The 18,098-nt window shown below is 38.0% G+C and overlaps 1 protein-coding gene across 4 annotated transcripts in view; it reads right to left on the bottom strand.

Annotated features, from left to right (window-relative positions):
- The window catches only part of LOC127676809 (cytochrome P450 2C70-like), an 84,257-nt gene that overhangs the window by 37,587 nt on the left and 28,572 nt on the right, over positions 1 to 18,098 (bottom strand). For 3 of the 4 annotated variants that reach the window (XM_052172317.1, XM_052172318.1, XM_052172320.1), the window contains exons 3-7: positions 11,387 to 11,536; positions 9,557 to 9,717; positions 6,185 to 6,358; positions 5,184 to 5,325; positions 1,649 to 1,836 (exon numbers count right to left, since the gene is read on the bottom strand). In XM_052172317.1, coding sequence (XP_052028277.1) covers positions 1,649 to 1,836; positions 5,184 to 5,325; positions 6,185 to 6,358; positions 9,557 to 9,717; positions 11,387 to 11,536 — 815 coding nt within the window. Of the gene's footprint in view, positions 1 to 1,648; positions 1,837 to 5,183; positions 5,326 to 6,184; positions 6,359 to 9,556; positions 9,718 to 11,386; positions 11,539 to 18,098 lie in introns of all 4 variants that reach the window. The other variant, XM_052172319.1, reaches the window with a different exon arrangement.

Here is an 18,098-nt window from a genome sequence, read left to right as displayed (position 1 = left end):
CTCCACAGGAGCACATGCTCCATTATGTTCATAGCATCCTTATCTGTGATAGCCAGAAGCTGGAAACAACCCAGATGTCCCACATCAGAAGAATGGATACAGAGAATGTGGTTCATTTACACAATTCGACACTATGCAGCTATTAAGGATGATGACATAATGAGCTTTGAAGGCAAATGGATGGAACTAGAAAATATCATCCTGAGTGCAGTATCTCAGACACAAAAGGACATGCATGGTATGTACTCACGAATAAATGGATATTAGCCTACAAAAGCACAGAATAACCAGGATACAATCCATAGGACTCAAAACGTTTAACAAGCCATCAGCCCCAAGTAAGGATGTTTCATTCCCACTAGGGAAGTAGAAGAAACAAGAGGGCAAAGAGGGGAGAATGTGGGTGGGAGAGGGGAGAGGGGGAAGAAAGGGGGAAATGATCATTAATTAGGGGGACAAGGAGTGAAGCCGTGATTACCAGCAGAATGAATGGAAATATACAACCTTGGGAGGTAAGGGGACTCTCTAGACTGTATCAGAGACCCAGGAGGTGAGAGAATCTCAAAACTCAAAAGGAAGGACCTTTAATGAAATGACAAATAGTGGGGAGAGTAAGCTTGTAGAATTCACCTCCAATAGAAAGGACAGGGCATCAAGTGGAGGGATGGAGTTGCAATACCATAGTCAAAAACTCTGACTCAGAATTGTCCCTGTCTAAAGGAACTGCAGGGACAAAAATGGGAAAGAGACTGAGGGAAAGGAGGTACAGAGACAGGCTCAAATTAGCACCCATCTCAGAGAGGCTCCAAGGCCTGACAGTATTAGTGATGCTATGGTGTGCTTACAGACAGGAGCCTAGCATATCTGCCCTCAGAGAGGCCCAACAAGCAGCTGACTGAGACAGAAGTAGATAATTGCACCCAATCAATGGACACAAGACAGAAGCCATGGACCCCTGTGGTTGAATTAGAGAAAGGGTAGAAAAAGCTAAGGAGGAGGGTGACCCCATAAGAAGACCTGCAGTCTCAACAAACCTGGACTCCTGAGATCTCTCAGACACTGAGCAACCCAACCAGGCAGCAACACTAGCTGGTCTGAGGCTCCCACACAAACACAGCAGAGGACAGCCTGGTATGCCCTTAATGAAAGAAGACACACCCAACCCTTGAGAGACTTGAGGCCCCTGGGAATGGGAGGACTGGCAGGTGTGGGGGGGTGTGGCGGTGTGGGAACTTCCTCTTGGAGACAGGGAAGGAAGAATGGCATAAGGAACTGTCAGTGGGCAGAACAGGAGGGGGAAAATGACTAGACTGTACAAAAGATTCAATTATTAAAAAAAGAAAATACAGAGGGAAAAAAGAAATATAGAAGTGTGGCTAATTGACAAGAGTAGTAAAACCCACTGGAAAGCAAAGATGTGGACAGCAGATTGCATGAACAGACAAGAAGGGCGCAGGCATATCAGTGTACTGAAAAGTTAGTAAGAATCCATTCACATGACAAAGGACAAAGACAAAAGGAACATAAAATGAGAAGTAAGATGTTTGAACTAGCATCCCTGTGCAAGACCAGGTCATTTGGAATCTCATTACTTGATTGTTGGCAGAAAAAAAGACCTAGTGAAAAAAACAAATAAAACATATCTCACCTTGGGAATGCGATATCCTCTGAACTCCACATCCTGTGTTGTTTTCCGAGGCAAAGGAATAGGAATAAGATCAATGTGTCTCTGGATCTCATGCAGCACGGCTTCTGTGTAGGGCATGTGACTCCTGTCCTTCATGCAGGGGCTCCGGTGGCTGCCAATCACATGTGCAATTTCTTCCTGAACTTTAGCTTCCAGGTAAGAAATCTGAGTTTTAGATAGAATTATCTTTTATATGATTATTAATCATTTCATATTGTGGTAGAAAGTGAAGAGTTAGAAAAATCAAATCCCTCCATTTTCATAATAGGAAAAAATAACTATTCATGGACTATGATTCTATATATGAGACTCAACTAGAGCCAGATTTAAAACTCCTAGAGATTATAAATACTTTCAGCAAAATGGTAAGATATAATGTTAATATACTGAATCAATATCTTTCCCATATACCAATGACAATCACAAAATTGCTAAAAAATAAACGCATCCATAGCAGCATCACACAGTAAAATAAAACATGCAGTGAGGGTAGGAGACCTATTCACTAAGTGGTGTTGGGAAAATTGAATATCCATATGCAGAGGAATGAAAGTATACCCATGTCTTTCACTTTACACAATAAACAATTCAAAGTAGATCAAAGCTATTAAATAGTTGCAATCTAAAATGCTGGTGCTTCTAGGGAAAACATCAAGCATGCACTACAAGAAGTAAATGGAAGGAGGAACTTTTCAAACAAAAACCCTGTAATAGGGTACTGGACCCAAAAGTCCACAGAAAGGACCGATGAAATAAAAAGTGTCTACATAGCAAAAGAAACTAAGAGCAGAGTGAAAAGATGGGGTATAATCTTTGCCAGATATCCTTAAGATAGGGGACTTACAATCAAAACTTGCAAAAATGCAAAAATTAAACACACACATACACACATACACACACACACACACACACACACACACACACACACACATACACATGCAAAACGCTGCCAATCTGCAACTGGACAGATGAAATTAACATAAAGTTCTCATGAGAAGAAACATAACTGGGTGAGAAGTATTTTTTCTAGTGTTGAACATCCCTAGCCATCATGAAATGTAAATCAAAGCTACTTTTCCAGCCACAGTGGAAATCAGTGTGGAGATTCTGAAAAAACTAAAATTAAGATTATTAATGACTCAAATATACCACTCCTTGGTACATTCCCAAAAGAGTCTATATCTTTTTTATTTTAATTTACTTTTTTTGTTTGTTTTTTTCTTTTTTTTATTCGATATATTTTTTATTTACATTTCAAATGATTTCCCCTTTTCTAGACTCCCACTCCCCGAAAGCCCCATAAGCCCCCTTCCTTCCCCCTGTTCTCCCACCCACCCCTTCCCACTTCCCTTTTCTGGTTTTGCCCTATACTGCTTCACTGAGTCTTTCCAGAACAAGGGGCCACTCCTCTGTTCTTCTTGTACCTCATTTGATGTGTGGATTATATTTTGGGTATTCCAGCTTTCTAGGCTAATATCCACTTATTAGTGAGTGCATACCATGATTCACCTTTTGAGTCTGGGTTACCTCACTTAGTATGATGTTCTCCAGCTCCATCCATTTGCCTAAGAATTTCATGAATTCATTGTTTCTAATGGCTGAATAGTACTCCATTGTGTATATATACCACATTTTTTGCATCCACTCTTCTGTTGAGGGATACCTGGGTTCTTTCCAGCTTCTGGCAATTATAAATAGGGCTGCTATGAACATAGTGGAGCATGTTTCCTTATTACATGGTGGGGAATCCTCTGGGTATATACCCAGGAGTGGTATAACAGGATCTTCTGGAAGTGAGGTGCACAGTTTTCTGAGGAACCGCCAGACTGATTTCCAGAGTGGTACCAATGGAAAAAAAGATAGCCTTTACAATAAATGGTGCTGGTTCAACTGTAGGTCAGCATGCAGAAGAATGCGAATTGATCCATCCTTGTCTCCTTGTACTAAGCTCAACTTCAAATGGATCAAGGACCTCCACATAAAGCCAGACACTCTGAAGCTAATAGAAAAAAACTGGGGAAGACCCTTGAGGACATCGGTACAGGGGGAAAGAGTCTATAAATTACAATGATATTTGCTCCTCCTTGTTCTTTGTTATACTATTCAAATATTTAGGAAATTGAATAGACCTAGATATCCACTAATCAATGAATGGATAATTAAAATATTGTTCAGCTATACAATGGTATTTTATTTTGCTGTGGATAAAATGAAATTATAAAATTTGAAGGTAAGTAGATGGAACTAGGAAATATTATACTGAGTGAGAGAATACAAGCCTAGAAAGACAAATGCCATGTTTTCTTACAACATAAAATGATTTAAGTCACTCTTCTTGGAAGATGATGTCTGGCATTGCAAAGCTGGTAAAATGCATATGGTTGAAAATATTACAGGCACTCTAGGGAAAACTAAGCATTTGTTTTGCTAAAGTAATATAACATGCTCATCCAATTGCCTTCTAAATTTTTTATTATATCCATAGGTCGGTGTTTCTCTAAATTTGGTCAGAAAGGATTCTTGTAGTGGACGATAGTTATTTAAGAGAGGACTCAGAGAAAATAAGTGATGTTTGAATATTAAACTATAAGTGGAACATCTATATCAAGACTTTCGAAGGCTCAGACAGCATCTGAGAGAAGGACACAGAATGAATGCCACACAGGAGAAAAAGGTAGAGTGCTGCAGAAAGCTGTCCACCAAGCATGACGTAGCCATTGCACTCGAACTGTCAGCACTTATCATTAGTCACAAAACATGTATAGTAGACCGTTTCTATTAACCGTTCCTCATTGAGAAGGGAGGGGCCTATGAAGCCCAAAAATTTTCTGAGGATCTGTAGGGAATTTATAGTTGCCATGATGCAGAAAGATATTTTGTTAAATAATATAGTCACTGGTAAATTGCTGATGATACAGTAAACAACAAATGATCATGTAAATGAACCTAATTAAATTATTGGTTCATTGAAAAAGAAAATCAGGCATAAATGCAAAAATGGGTTGATTGGGAAGAGGAAGGGAATTATGGGGAGAGAAAGAAAGAAAACGTTATAGGGTATAACAAAATAATTATGTATGTATGAAAATGTTATAATGAAACATCACTGTCTATAACTAATATATGCTAACAAAATTTTAAATGATAAATACTTTCTGGAAAAGAAATAAGTATTCATAAGATGTATAAAAAATATGAGAGGAGGGCTCATTCTATTAGGACCCTAACAATTCTGCTGGTTTTTTTCACAACTCAAATCAAGGATTCTGCTGGAAAAATCAAGGCCACTGCCCTTTCATTCCCTGCTGTGGCTTATATACGTCATTCTTTCTGTACTGTCGTCTACTTTTAATTGTTTTTATCTAGTTAGAGTTCAGTTTACAAACTCTGCAAACGTTGCTAGTATGGCATCTTTTTAAGAAAGAGTGTGGCAGTCTCTAGTGCTGTCGGCCCATTTCTACCTACACATCCATCTGTCATGTATCTCTGATCATACCTGTGACCTCTGGGTGCTTCAGCAGAAGAAAAAGCCCATATTTCATTGTGGAACTTGTTGTCTCTGTTCCCGCATGAAAAAGATCAGATATGGTGGCGATCATGTTATCCATGCTATATTCAGACCTTTTATTGTGTTTTTCCTAAAAATAATAAGTGAGAGGAATCAGTTTTCTTGCCTTGCTTTGCTTTAAAGGCTTTGAGGTAGAAAATTTATTCAATATGAGAGAAACATTTTGTAGCTAAACTAGATATTAGAAAGTATTCTAACTGAAGACAAAGGTGGATTTATGGAACTCTTAAGAATCTTGCACACAGCTAAAACATAAAGTTCCAACATTTCAAGATTTTTTGTTGTGGTTCCTCAATTCTAACCCACTGCAGAAAATAAGATCTGTGATCTTTCTCAAATGTAATCTATATTAAGACACTTACAAGTACTATCAGTTCTACCACATACAAACTCCACTGGTATTTTCAAAGTCTACAGTCCTTATAACCACCACCAAAATTCAAACTAATTTCACCTTCTCAAAGTCAGTGCTTTTGAGGACTTCAATTACCATCCTCTAGCTTACCCTCCTGTTAATCTAAACGGGTGTTTTTCCTCAAAGCCTAGCTCAACTGTGAAGGATTCCTAGCATTTCTTTAAAGAAAAGTCCTGTGTTCTCTAAATCACTATGCCTGGTGTTCATGAAGGTTCTTTTACCTATCATAACATCTTCTTGTTACTTTTAAATGGAAGTGTATGTGTATTTACTTGCCTCAAATTATAGAACTGACCTAGAACATGATAAACATACTCTTTCTAATTCTAAAAAAAAAACTGAGAATCTTAATGATCCCTAAATATTCTCTGTGATTTTCCTAAGAAAATGTTCCCAAAGGTAATGAATGTGTCACTAGAAGGAACATGAATTTGAATACCCACTTTCACCATGAAAATGAAAACTGAGTCAGAGCACCCACAAATGTGAAGTCTCAAGTCAGGGTCACTTGTACCTTTTCCATTTTAATCAGGAAATAGTCAATAAAGTCCTGAGGGTTACTGAGGTTCAGAGATTCTTGATGCCTTTTTATTTCCTTCAAAATGAACACTTTTATTTCAGTCAAAATTTTAAAGTATTCATTATGGCTTCCTGGGAGACAGTATAAAGCAGGATAGGCACTGCAGAGCTAGAAAAGAAAACTTTCGTTAATGTAAACAGCAAACCTTCCATAGATAACCTGCCTAGCATCATACACCACTTCATAATAGGTGAATTTCACATGCCTACTATGCTCCTCCTATAGGCCTGGCATTTGGTAGAATAGGCATAGCATAGAACAAAGAACCAGAACTGTCATGTGCACATCTTGTACAGTGAATGCAAATTCAGTTCTTGACATTGGATCTCCAAAGGAAAGTATGTGCTGATCTCATTGTCCCATTTGTCTAACTAAGAATACAGAGATGTGGAATGACTAGTCAAAAATTCTAGGACAGCACATTAGTGCTAGCAGAGGTAGAAGCAATCTGCATCCCACTTTACCCCATGCATATTTCACCAGTCACCTGAAAGAGGTGACAATAGACAATACACATGCTAAAGGGGAAGCAGAATCTCATGTGGTCCCACATCTATATAAATAAAGACTGCAAAGAGAGGGAGAATAAGTCCTCTCTGGGGATGTCTTCTAATATGTAACATAAAACAAAGTGATCAGTCTTGAAGTTATGTACATACAAGCAACCCTAAACATACTTAGCATTATATATTTATATATTCATATATATTCATATATATATGAAACTTTTTAAGGCCATGAGTTTGTGAAAGAGTTAAGAGGGATGAGGCATGGTGTGATTTGGAGGGAGGGGACATAAGAAAGATTGGAAGGATAAAATGCAAGAAAATAATGTAATTATATTTCATTTATGTAAATAATTAAGTCAGCAGGGATCCAACCCTTGCTGCAATTAAGAAACAGTGTATACAAAGCTCACTCCAGTATCTCAGGTCCATTTCAGCTGCTCCTGTAGGAGCTCCTGAGATTCTTTCCCCACCACCAAAGGCCAATATGGTGAAGCTAATCAAGAGCAAGAACACAGCCAGGTGGTAGTGGCGCACGCCTGTAATCCCAGCACTCTGGGAGGCAGAGGCAGGGAGATTTCTGAGTTTGAGGCCAGCCTGGTCTACAGAGTGAGTTCCAGGACAGCCAGGCCTATACATAGAAACCCTGTCTCGAAAGAACCAAATCCAAAACAACAACAAAAAAAAACAAAAAAAAAAACAAAAAAAAAAGCAAGAACACTTTTCAGGAGGCCACAGTGTATGCATGAGATAAGCTATGATGGTGGACTTCTAAGCCACATTGTGCTGATCTAACAAATGATCACACCCTTCTTTCACTTCTTCATGGAAAGCATGCCAATATGGTGTTCCTTGGGTAAAACTAGATAATTTCTAGTACAATGGTGCAAATGCATGCCAAAATTTCATGTTTTTAAAATGGGTTTTATATATTTGCATACATTAATATAATTTATATTTTACACATTATAGTTTATAATGATTTGTGCATAATATATTTATGCTATATATTTTATATATGTATATATTTCATACATTTGGATGTATTTATTTATATATGGAACCTTGAATTTGAATGAAAGTAGAGAACAAGAGATTATATGAGAGAAGTTGAAGTAAGGAAAAGGAAGGGGTAAATGATGTGATTATAATCTCAATTTTTTTTGAATTACACCCAATGGCTAGGTGCCTAAATCTGTCAATTTTTTATTTGAAATTAGGATGAAGTAGGAATATTAAATAATATCACCTTATAGATAACAATAAAATGTCCAAACCAGAAAGAACACGTGAGCTGCTTTGGGTAATGTGCTTCATATGGCTGGGTTACAGGTTCTTGCTCCAAATACTGAAGAGAATGAACTATTTTCTCTCCATTGACCTTGTTTTGTGGAACACATTTTGCCTTTATAACAGATAGAACCATGTGTTGTTGAGGATCATATAGCATATGTTAGAAATATTTTCTGACCATGCCCTACTAGTAAGAAAAGCATTCTGGACCCTGAAGTTCTATGTTCAAATATTGAGTAAAATCAGAAAAGGGTTGTTATTTTCCAAAAGAAATGCCTAGGTAAACTTGAAGCTCTCTGATACTGCATAGGTAAACTTGAAGCTCTCTGACACTGCATTTTTCTTTTTTATTCTTCTTCATATCACCAACTCTCCTTTAGTTTTAAATGAAGCAGATAATTCACGAGTTGTGTAGGAATTATAATCATAAGAACCAGCAAAATAACCTAAAAATTTTATAAGCAAGAGGAAACTAAAACCATTCAAACCGCCTTCATATACTCTTAAGTGAAGATTTTCTTTTTTGGTTTTTTTTTTTTTTTTTGGTTGCTTGTTTGAAAATGTTGTATGTTATGCGGTATCACTATGTAGACAAGGCTAGACTCAATCTTACTATGTAGCCATCAATACATTTGCTCTGAAAAAGTGTAAACTACTATTGGACCTAGAGAGGTGATTCAGGGATTCAAAACCTTTGTTGCTCTTGCAGAAGCCCCAAGTTTAGGTCAGAGATTGTATGTCATGAAGCTCATAGCCACTGGTGACTTTACTTTCAGGTAATCCAACATCTTCTTGTGGACTCAGCAGTCACCTGCACTCAGATATGCACATACTCATAGGCAAACATAAACTTACCCATAATTAAACATAAAAGGAAATCTTATATAAAATGTTAATACTAAACAAGATCACATCTGTAATTTCAGCTACTCAGGAGGCTGAATCACAAATATCCTCAATTCAAGACTGGCCTGGGCTATAATATATCATAAAACTTATAGAAAATGGTAATACGAATAAATTTTGCAGGTTACCCAGCATATCAATATATCATTCATCTCACACTGGCTGTGTTATGTGAGCAAATGTAGAACTAATGGGAAAATATGTGTAGCTAAATTACCTAGCAGATGAAAAATTGTTTTGTTCAAGTATATTAGAACAGAAAACAAATTCTGAAATAGGGGAGGAATGAAAGGAAGAAAAGGAAAAAGGGAGGGAGTCATAGAGAAAAAAGAATTCTCTAATAAAGGGAGACAGTTATAGGACAGACTGGTACAAGTCAGCTCACAGCTTCTGACAACCCTTGACACCTTGTAAAAATCTTTCCTATTCCAAAGCTCACTCTTTTTTGAACTTGAAAGCTACCCATATCTTCTCAGAATCCCAACACTTCAGTAGATCTGATTTAAAACTCACAAGGCTCAAAGCCTGAGTATTAACTGCACAGTAAGGGCACAGACATGAGTCGTATAACATTTCACATATAAACAAAACTAGACCTCACCTGGATCCAAGGAGATGTTAAAATTTCAATAATTCTTTGAAAATTCTTCATGAAGCCTATGAATGTCTCATCATTATAGTCAAAACGATGCTGGAAAATGACAGCAGAGATCACATTGCAGGGGACACAAGCCAGAAGAAAGTTAGGGTCACAGGGAGACCCTGGAAGAAAGGTAGTTAAAAGTTTATATACAATCCTCTAACTGACTAAATTTTCAAATTAAAGCACTTTGACTTAGGCATATGAGCTACCTATAATTAGTCATCACTGTGCCCTCCACAAGCCTGAAAGATGCTTTATTCTGTTCCCCCAAAATAAACTGACAGATATTCTCCACCTAATTTATAGTCTACAGATATTCTCTTCTTTTAAACAGGCTCCATAAGACCTCATTCAAAAGAGGAAAAAATATGAAGCTAGATAATGTAAAATATGTATAAATGTGTCCAATTTAATATGTATAAATGTGTTCCTCATAGTGCCTCATCAAATACTTGATACTGCTGATCTTCCTGTGGGATCACCCTCTTCAGCTTCTTCCCACCTTTCCCTAATTCAACCACAGGGGTCCTCAACTTCAGTCCATTGGTTGGGTGTAAGTATGTGCCTCTGTCTCAGTCAGCTGCCTGTTGGGCCTCTCTGAGGACAACCATGATTGGCTTCTGCCTGTAAGCATACAATAGCATCAGTGATAGTGTCAAGCCTTGGAGTCTCCCCTTGAGATGTGTCCCAATTTGGGCCTGTCACTGGACCTCTTTTCTCTCAGTCTCTTCTCCATTTTTATCCCTGCAATTCTGTTATAAAGGAATAATTCTGGATCAGAGTTTTTGACTATGGGATGGCAACCCCATCCCTCCACTTGATACCTTGTCTTTCTACTGGAGGTAGACTCTACAAGTTCCCTCTCCCTACTGTTGGGCACTTCATCTAAGGTCTTTCCCTTGGAGTCCTGAGAGTCTCTCACCTCCCAGGTCTCTGGCATATTCTAGAGGGTCTTCTATCCTCCCATTTCCCAAGGTTACCTGTTTCCATTCATTTGGCTCAGGACTTCACTTCTGTTTCCCACCCCCAGTACCTGATCATGTTCCCCTTTTTCCCTCCACTCCCCTCTCCCACCCAGGTTCTTCTCTCTCTCTCTCTGTCTCTCTCTGTCTGTCTCTGTCTCTGTCTCTCTCTCTCTCTCTCTCTCTCTCTCTCTCTCTCTCTCTCTCTCTCTCTCTCTCACACACACACACACACACACACACACTTTTTCCTCTCCAATGTCCCACACATGCATGTGCACCTACACTCATGCATTGAGATTTATACTGAGGCAGGTCCATCATTTCTGTTCCTCTAATGTGAACAGTTGTACATGACACATTAGATAATTTGTTTACCCTGTAATGCTTGTCAAGAAGTTTAACTTCCCTTAGTTTTCAAAAGTAATGCAAACAAAATGTTTTCCTTCCTGTTTTAGCTAGTCATTTTTCCAACCTCCTCCTACAGTTAGACATAATCCTGTTGCTTGATAGAACTTACAAATTTGAGATATATTTTCTGTACTATTTACATATCTAACTTAAAATATATTCTGTTTTCTGTAGGTTTATCTCCTTACATAATCACATGAAAACAAGAACCATAAATAATACTGAAAGTTATTTGCACAAAAATTGGTCAGTGTGGGTCCTGAAAAGGCTGGCATTATAACTGCCTCATTTCTTACTGTTGTCATGTGAACAGAGTAACCTTCAACTATATTTCTAACTCTATAACTGCTATAAGAAGCCTACTTGTTATAAAAATTCATTTTCCCTATCTGTTAAATATAGAAATGATATACACAATTGGTTTTTCTCAATGCTTCTACCAGGCAAAGGGCTTCCTCCTGAATTCGGTCTTCAATAGTTTTCTTTCCCATCCCCAAAGACCTTAAGATCATGAGGGAAAAACGCCGTGTTTGCTCCCATATTTCTCCATTGCTAAAAATTAGTCCTGTTGAGACAAAAAAATCTATTATCATGAATTATAGTTGAGAGTATTCATCGCAGGAAATACCATCTCCTATGCAGGCATAGAAGACATGATTATGAATCGTCTCTTAATGCAACCTAGTATTTTACCACCAAGACTCTTGATTTCACATACTGAAGAGCTTGTTTCCCCTATTAATGTCCCAAAACCTCAGAGTAATTCTGTGAATCTTTGGTCTCCTCCATTTTGCTGATAACAAAACCATAAAAGCAAAATGCTTTCTTTATGATCACACAGATTTTTGAAAATGCAGAGACCAAGTTAGAACTAGCTTTTCTGATTTTATATATGAATTTTAGAAAAAATCAAGAGGTAATTCTTCAGAGAAGTGAAGACTGAAATATAGTTGGGTGGTGACATGATTGCCTCATATGAAGTGGTGATGGGGTAGAGATGCAGACAGTTCTGTATTGAAAGGAATCCATAGCACCATATTCTCTTATCACATTTGCTGACACACAGTGCTCCATTAGAAGACAGAATAGCTTGATATCAGCATCAAAATTAATTATTCACATAGAGTTGGTTTCCAGCTATGTGTGTTCAGCTTCTGACTTTTTGCTATGAATTATTGGAAAACACCTACATGATCAGTCTAAACTATAATATGAATATTAAGTGTATCTCTTTTCTTAGGTTATTGACATATATTGTAATATGTCTTCCTAATCCTGGGCAGTAAGTTAAATCAACCAATAAGGTATACAACCATGCTCTGCAGTGTGGCTGTGGGGTCATAGTGTTTGGTAGGTTAACTATGATAAGATCATTTTCATCTTATATTAGTTTTAGCTTCAATGGGTTTGTAAGGGTTTAACCAAATCATGACTTGAGAAACATCGGTTTAATTTTAAAAGCATTCTTAATTAGTGGCAATAATTTCCCTGGAGAAAAATTATTTCTTCCACACTCAGCATTCCTCGGTTGCCTGTAGTTTTGTTAGCGTTGAGGTCTCATGGGTTCCCCATCCATTTTGGCATATATATTGTTGCCATTTGTATTTACCTCATGTTTGGAAATTCAGTTGATAAGACTTTATGGGTATAGCTTCTGACATTATTAGGAGACACAGTCTCACAACAAACTCCCAATCTTCTGGCTCTTACAAACTTTCTTCTTCCTCTTACTTGGTGTTCCCTAAGTCTTAAATGCAAGAAGGATCTGCAGATGTATCTACAGAATTTTCAGACTGGGCTTCAAAACTGTGCCCTAATTGGTTATCCACTACCAAATGATCATCCCTGAAAACATATATACAAATAACATTGAATAGACTGAGCAGGCTTTACTTAACAATAAGCATATAAGCCATACTCTCTGCCTGCAGGGACACAAAAGGATCACTAGGTACTGTAACACCCTGAGCTTTAGATTTCTGGTGGTGCAAACCGCCAGGGGTGCCTGCACTCAGGAATTGAGCACATAGGCAGCTTTTGTCTGCCAGCCCTCCGGGCTCGGGGCCTTATCCTGCCCAGGGAGCTGTGGAAGGAGAGAAGCCCCACGGCCATACTTGCTGCCTGCAGGGACACAAAAGGATCACTAGGTACTGTATCACCCTGAGCTTTAGATTTCTGGTGGTGCAAACTGCCAGAGATCTGCCTGTACTCAGGAACTGAGCACATAGGCAGTTTATCTGCAAGCCAGTCCATCACAGGACCTGTGTCCTATGTGAGAATCAACAGAGGGAGTGACCCCAACCACAAATTCTTCCCTCCATAATAGAGCAGACAAAGAACACCTGGTTGACCTTAACAACCTAAGTATAGCATTGATTGAGGCAACACTGAGAAGGGCTCCAAAGGCACAAAAGAGGAAACCAGCATATCAGTAATCTGTGCCAGAAGAAACCCAGTCATCCAGCGGTGCAGAGATAATCTTAAAGATCCACAGTAGGTTGAAGCACCAGCCAGTGACAATAAGACCATCTAACCCCTGGGAGAACCAAATGGCTAAAGGCAAACGTAGGAACATTACTAACAGAAACCAAGGCATTATGGCAGCATCTGAACCCAATTCTCCAACATTAGCAAGTCCTGGATACCCCAACACACCAGAAAAACAAGATTTGGATTTAAAATCACTGGTCATGATGCTAGTACAGGAACACATGAAGTACATACTTAAAGAAATTCAGGAGAAAATGGATCAAATATTAGAAGACATTACAAGGGAAACACAAAAATCATTGAAAGAAATTCAGGAGAATACAAAAGCCAATAAAGAGGAAATGCAAAAATCACTTAAAGAAATACAGAAGAACCTTGATCAACAGGCAGAAGTCATGAAAGAGGAAACATAAAAATCGCTTAAAGAATTAGAGGAAAACACAATCAAGCAAATGACAGAACTGAGCAAAAACTTCCAGGATCTAAAAACAGAAGTAGAAACAACTAAGAAAGCACAAAGGGAGACAACTTTGGAGATAGAGAACCTTGGGAAGAAATCAGGGACCATAGACACAAATATCAACAACAGAATACAAGAGATAGAAGAAAGAATCTCAGATGCCGAAGATACCATAGAAACCATGGACTCAACAGTTAAAGAAAATGCAAAATGCAAAAAGCTTGTAACCCAAAATATCCAGGAAATCCAGGACACAATGAGAAAGCCACATTTAAGGATTATAGGCATTGATGAGAGTGAAGATTTACAACTTAAAGGGCCAGCAAATATCTTCAACAAAATTATGGAAGAAAACTTCCCTAACCTAAAGAGAGAGATGCCCATGAATATACAAGAAGCCTACAGAACTCCAAACAGACTGGACCAGAACAGAAATACCTCCCGTCACATAATAATCAAAACCCCAAATGTACTAAACAAAGAAAGAATATTTAGGGCAGTAAGAGAAAAAGGGCAAGTAACATATAAAGGAAGACCTATCAGAATTACACCAGATTTCTCACCAGAGACCATGAAAGCTAGAAGATACTGAGCGGAGCTCATGCAGACTCTAAGAGAACACAGATGCCAGCCAAGACTACTATACCCAGCGAAACTCTCAATTACTATAGATGGAGAAACCAAGATATTCCATGACAAAACCAAATTTACACAATATCTTTCTACAAACCCAGCCCTACAAAGGATAATAGGGGGAAAGCACCATTACAATGAGGGAAACTATACCCTGGAAAGAGCAGGATATTAAGCTTCTTTCATCAAACCCAAAGAGAATAACCACACACGTATAAAATTAAAATCAAAAATGTTAGGAAGCAATAACCACTACTCCTTGATATCTCTTAACATCAATGGACTCAATTCCCCAATAAAAAGACATAGACTAACAGACTGGTTACATAAACAGGACCCTACATTTTGCTGCATACAGGAAACCCACCTCAATGTCAAAGACAAAAACTACCTTAGAGTAAAAGGCTGGAAAACAATTCTACAAGCAAATGGTCCCAGGAAACAAGCCAGAGTTGCCATTCTAATTTCAGATAAAATTGACTTTCAACCTAATGTCATCAAAAGAGACATGGAAGGTCACTACTTGCTGGTCAAAGGAAAAATCCAACAAGAAGAACTCTCAATCCTGAACTATGCCCCAAATACAAGGGTGCCCTCATTCATAAAAGAAACTTTACTAAAGCTCAAAGTACACATTGCACCTAACACAATAATTGTGGGTGACTTCAACACTCCACTTTCATCAATGGACCGATCAGAAAAACAGAAACTAAACAGGGAGACAATGAAACTAATTGAAGCTTTGAAACAACTGGAGTTAACAGATATATATAGAACTTTTTATCCCAAAGCAAAAGAATATACCTTTTTCTCAGCACCTCATGGTACCTTCTCCAAAATAGATCATATAGTTGGTCACAAGACAAACCTCAACAAATATAAGAAGATTGAAATAATCCCATGCCTCCTGTCAGATCACTATGGAGTAAAAGTGGTCTTTAGTAACAGTAAAAACAACAGAAAGCCCACATACACATGGAAACTGAATAATACTCTACTCAATGATACCTTGGTCAAGGAAGAAATAAAGAAAGAAATCAAAGATTTCTTAGAATTTAATGAAAATGAAGGCACAGCATACACAAATCTATGGGACACAATGAAAGCAGTGCTAAGAGGAAAACTCATAGCTTTGATTGCCTCCAAAAAGAAATTCGAGAGAGCTTATACTAGAAGATTAATGGAACAACTAAAAACCCTGGAACAAGAAGAAGCTAATTCACCCAGGAGGAGAAGACAGGAAATCATCAAACTCAGGGCTGAAACCAATCAAGTGGAAACCAAGAGAACCATACATACACAGAATCAACAAGACCAAAAGCTGGTTCTTTGAAAAAAATCAACAAGATAGATAAACCCTTAGCCAGACTAACCAAAGGGCACAGAGAAAGTATCCAAATTAACAAAATTAGAAATGAAAACGGAGATATTACAACAGAAACCAAGGAAATTCAAAAAATCATCAGATCCTACTACAAAAACCTGTACTCAACACAACTGGAGAATCTGGAGGAAATGGACATTTTCTTAGACAGATACCAATTACCAAAATTAAACCAGGATCAAATAGACCATCTAAACAGACCCATAACCCCTAAAGAAATAGAAGGGGTCATAGATAGGCTTCCAACCAAAAAAAGCACAGGACCAGATGATTTCAGTGCAGAATTCTATCAGACCTTCAAAGAAGACTTAACACCAATACTCTTCAAACTTTTCCACCAAATAGAAAGGGAAAGAACACTACCCAACTCCTTCTTCGAAGCCACTATTATGCTTATACCAAAACCACACAAAGATCCAATTAAGAAAGAGAATTTCAGACCAATTTCCCTTATGAATATCAATGAAAAAATACTAAATAATATTCTTGCCCACTGAATCCAAGAACCCATCAAAACGATCATCCACCATGATCAAGTAGGCTTCATCCCAGGGATGCAGGGATGGTTCAATATAAGGAAATCCATAAATGCTATCCACTACATAAACAAACTCAAAGAAAAAAACCACATGATCATTTCATTAGATGCTGAAAAAGCATTTGACAAAATTCAGCATCTTTTCATGCTAAAAGTCTTGGAAAGGACAGGAATTCAAGGCCCATATCTAAACATAATAAAAGCAATATACAGCAAACCGGTAGCCAACATCAAACTAAATGGAGAGAAACTTGAAGCAATCTCACTAAAATCAGGGACTAGAAAAGGCTGTCCCCTCTCTCCATATCTTTTCAATATAGTTCTTGAAGTCCTAGCTAGAGCAATTAGACAACAGAAGGAAGTCAAAGGGATACAAATTGGAAAGGAAGAAGTCAAACTATCACTATTTGCAGATGATATGATCGTATACTTAAGTGACCCTAAAAACTCTACTAGAGAACTCCTACAGCTGATAAACAACTTCAGCAAAGTGGCTGGCTACAAAATCAACGCAAGCAAATCAGTAGCCTTTATATATTCAAAGAATAAGCAGACTGAGAAAGAAATTAGGGAAATGACCCCCTTCACAATAGCTACAAACAGCATAAAGTATCTTGGTGTGACTCTAACCAAACAAGTGAAAGACCTATATGACAAGAACTTCAGATCTCTGAAGAAGGAAATCGAAGAAGATCTCAGAAAATGGACAAACCTTCCATGCTCGTAGATTGGCAGGATTAATATAGTTAAAATGGCCATCTTGCCAAAGGCAATCTACAGATTCAATGCTATTCCCATAAAAATCCCAACCCAGTTCTTCATAGAGCTAGAAAGAGAAATTCTCAAATTCATCTGGAATAACAAAAAACCCAGGATAGCTAAAACTATTCTCAACAGTAAAAGAACTTCAGGGGGATTCAATATCCCAGACTTTAAACTCTACTACAGAGCAATAGTTATAAAAACTGCATGGTATTGGTACAATATCAGGCAAGCGGATCAATGGAATAGGATTGAAGACCCAGAAATGAACCAACACACCTATGGTCACTTGGTCTTGACAAAGGAGCTGAAAGCATCCAGTGGAAAAAAGATAGTCTTTTCAACAAATGGTGCTGGTTCAATTGGAGGCCAGCATGCAGAAGAATGAGCATTGATCCATTCTTATCCCCTTGTACCAAGCTCAACTCCAAATGATCAAGGACCTCCACATAAAACCTGACACACTGAAACTAATCGAAAAGAAACTGGGGAAGACCCTGGAGGACATGGGCACAGGGGAAAAGTTCCTGAATAGAACACCAATAGCTTATGCTCTAAGATCAAGAATTGACAAATGGGACCTCATAAAACTACAAAGTTTCTGTAAGGCAAAGGACACCGTCAAAAGGACAAAACGTCAACCAACAGACTGGGAAAAGATCTTCACCAACCCTAAATCCGACAGAGGGCTAATATCTAATATATACAAAGAACTCAAGAAAGTAGAACCCAGAGAACCAAATAACCCCATTAAAAAGTGGGGTACGGAGCTAAACAAAGAATTTTCACATGAAGAACTTCGGAGAGCTGAGAAACACCTTAAGAAATGTTCAACATCATTAATCATTAGGGAAATGCAA

This window comes from Apodemus sylvaticus, chromosome 1 (genome assembly GCF_947179515.1).
Source record: "Apodemus sylvaticus chromosome 1, mApoSyl1.1, whole genome shotgun sequence".
In the NCBI taxonomy this organism is placed as follows: domain Eukaryota; kingdom Metazoa; phylum Chordata; class Mammalia; order Rodentia; family Muridae; genus Apodemus; species Apodemus sylvaticus.
The sequence above is the reverse complement of the archived record's forward strand: the minus strand, read 5'-3'. Positions and strand labels throughout refer to the sequence as shown.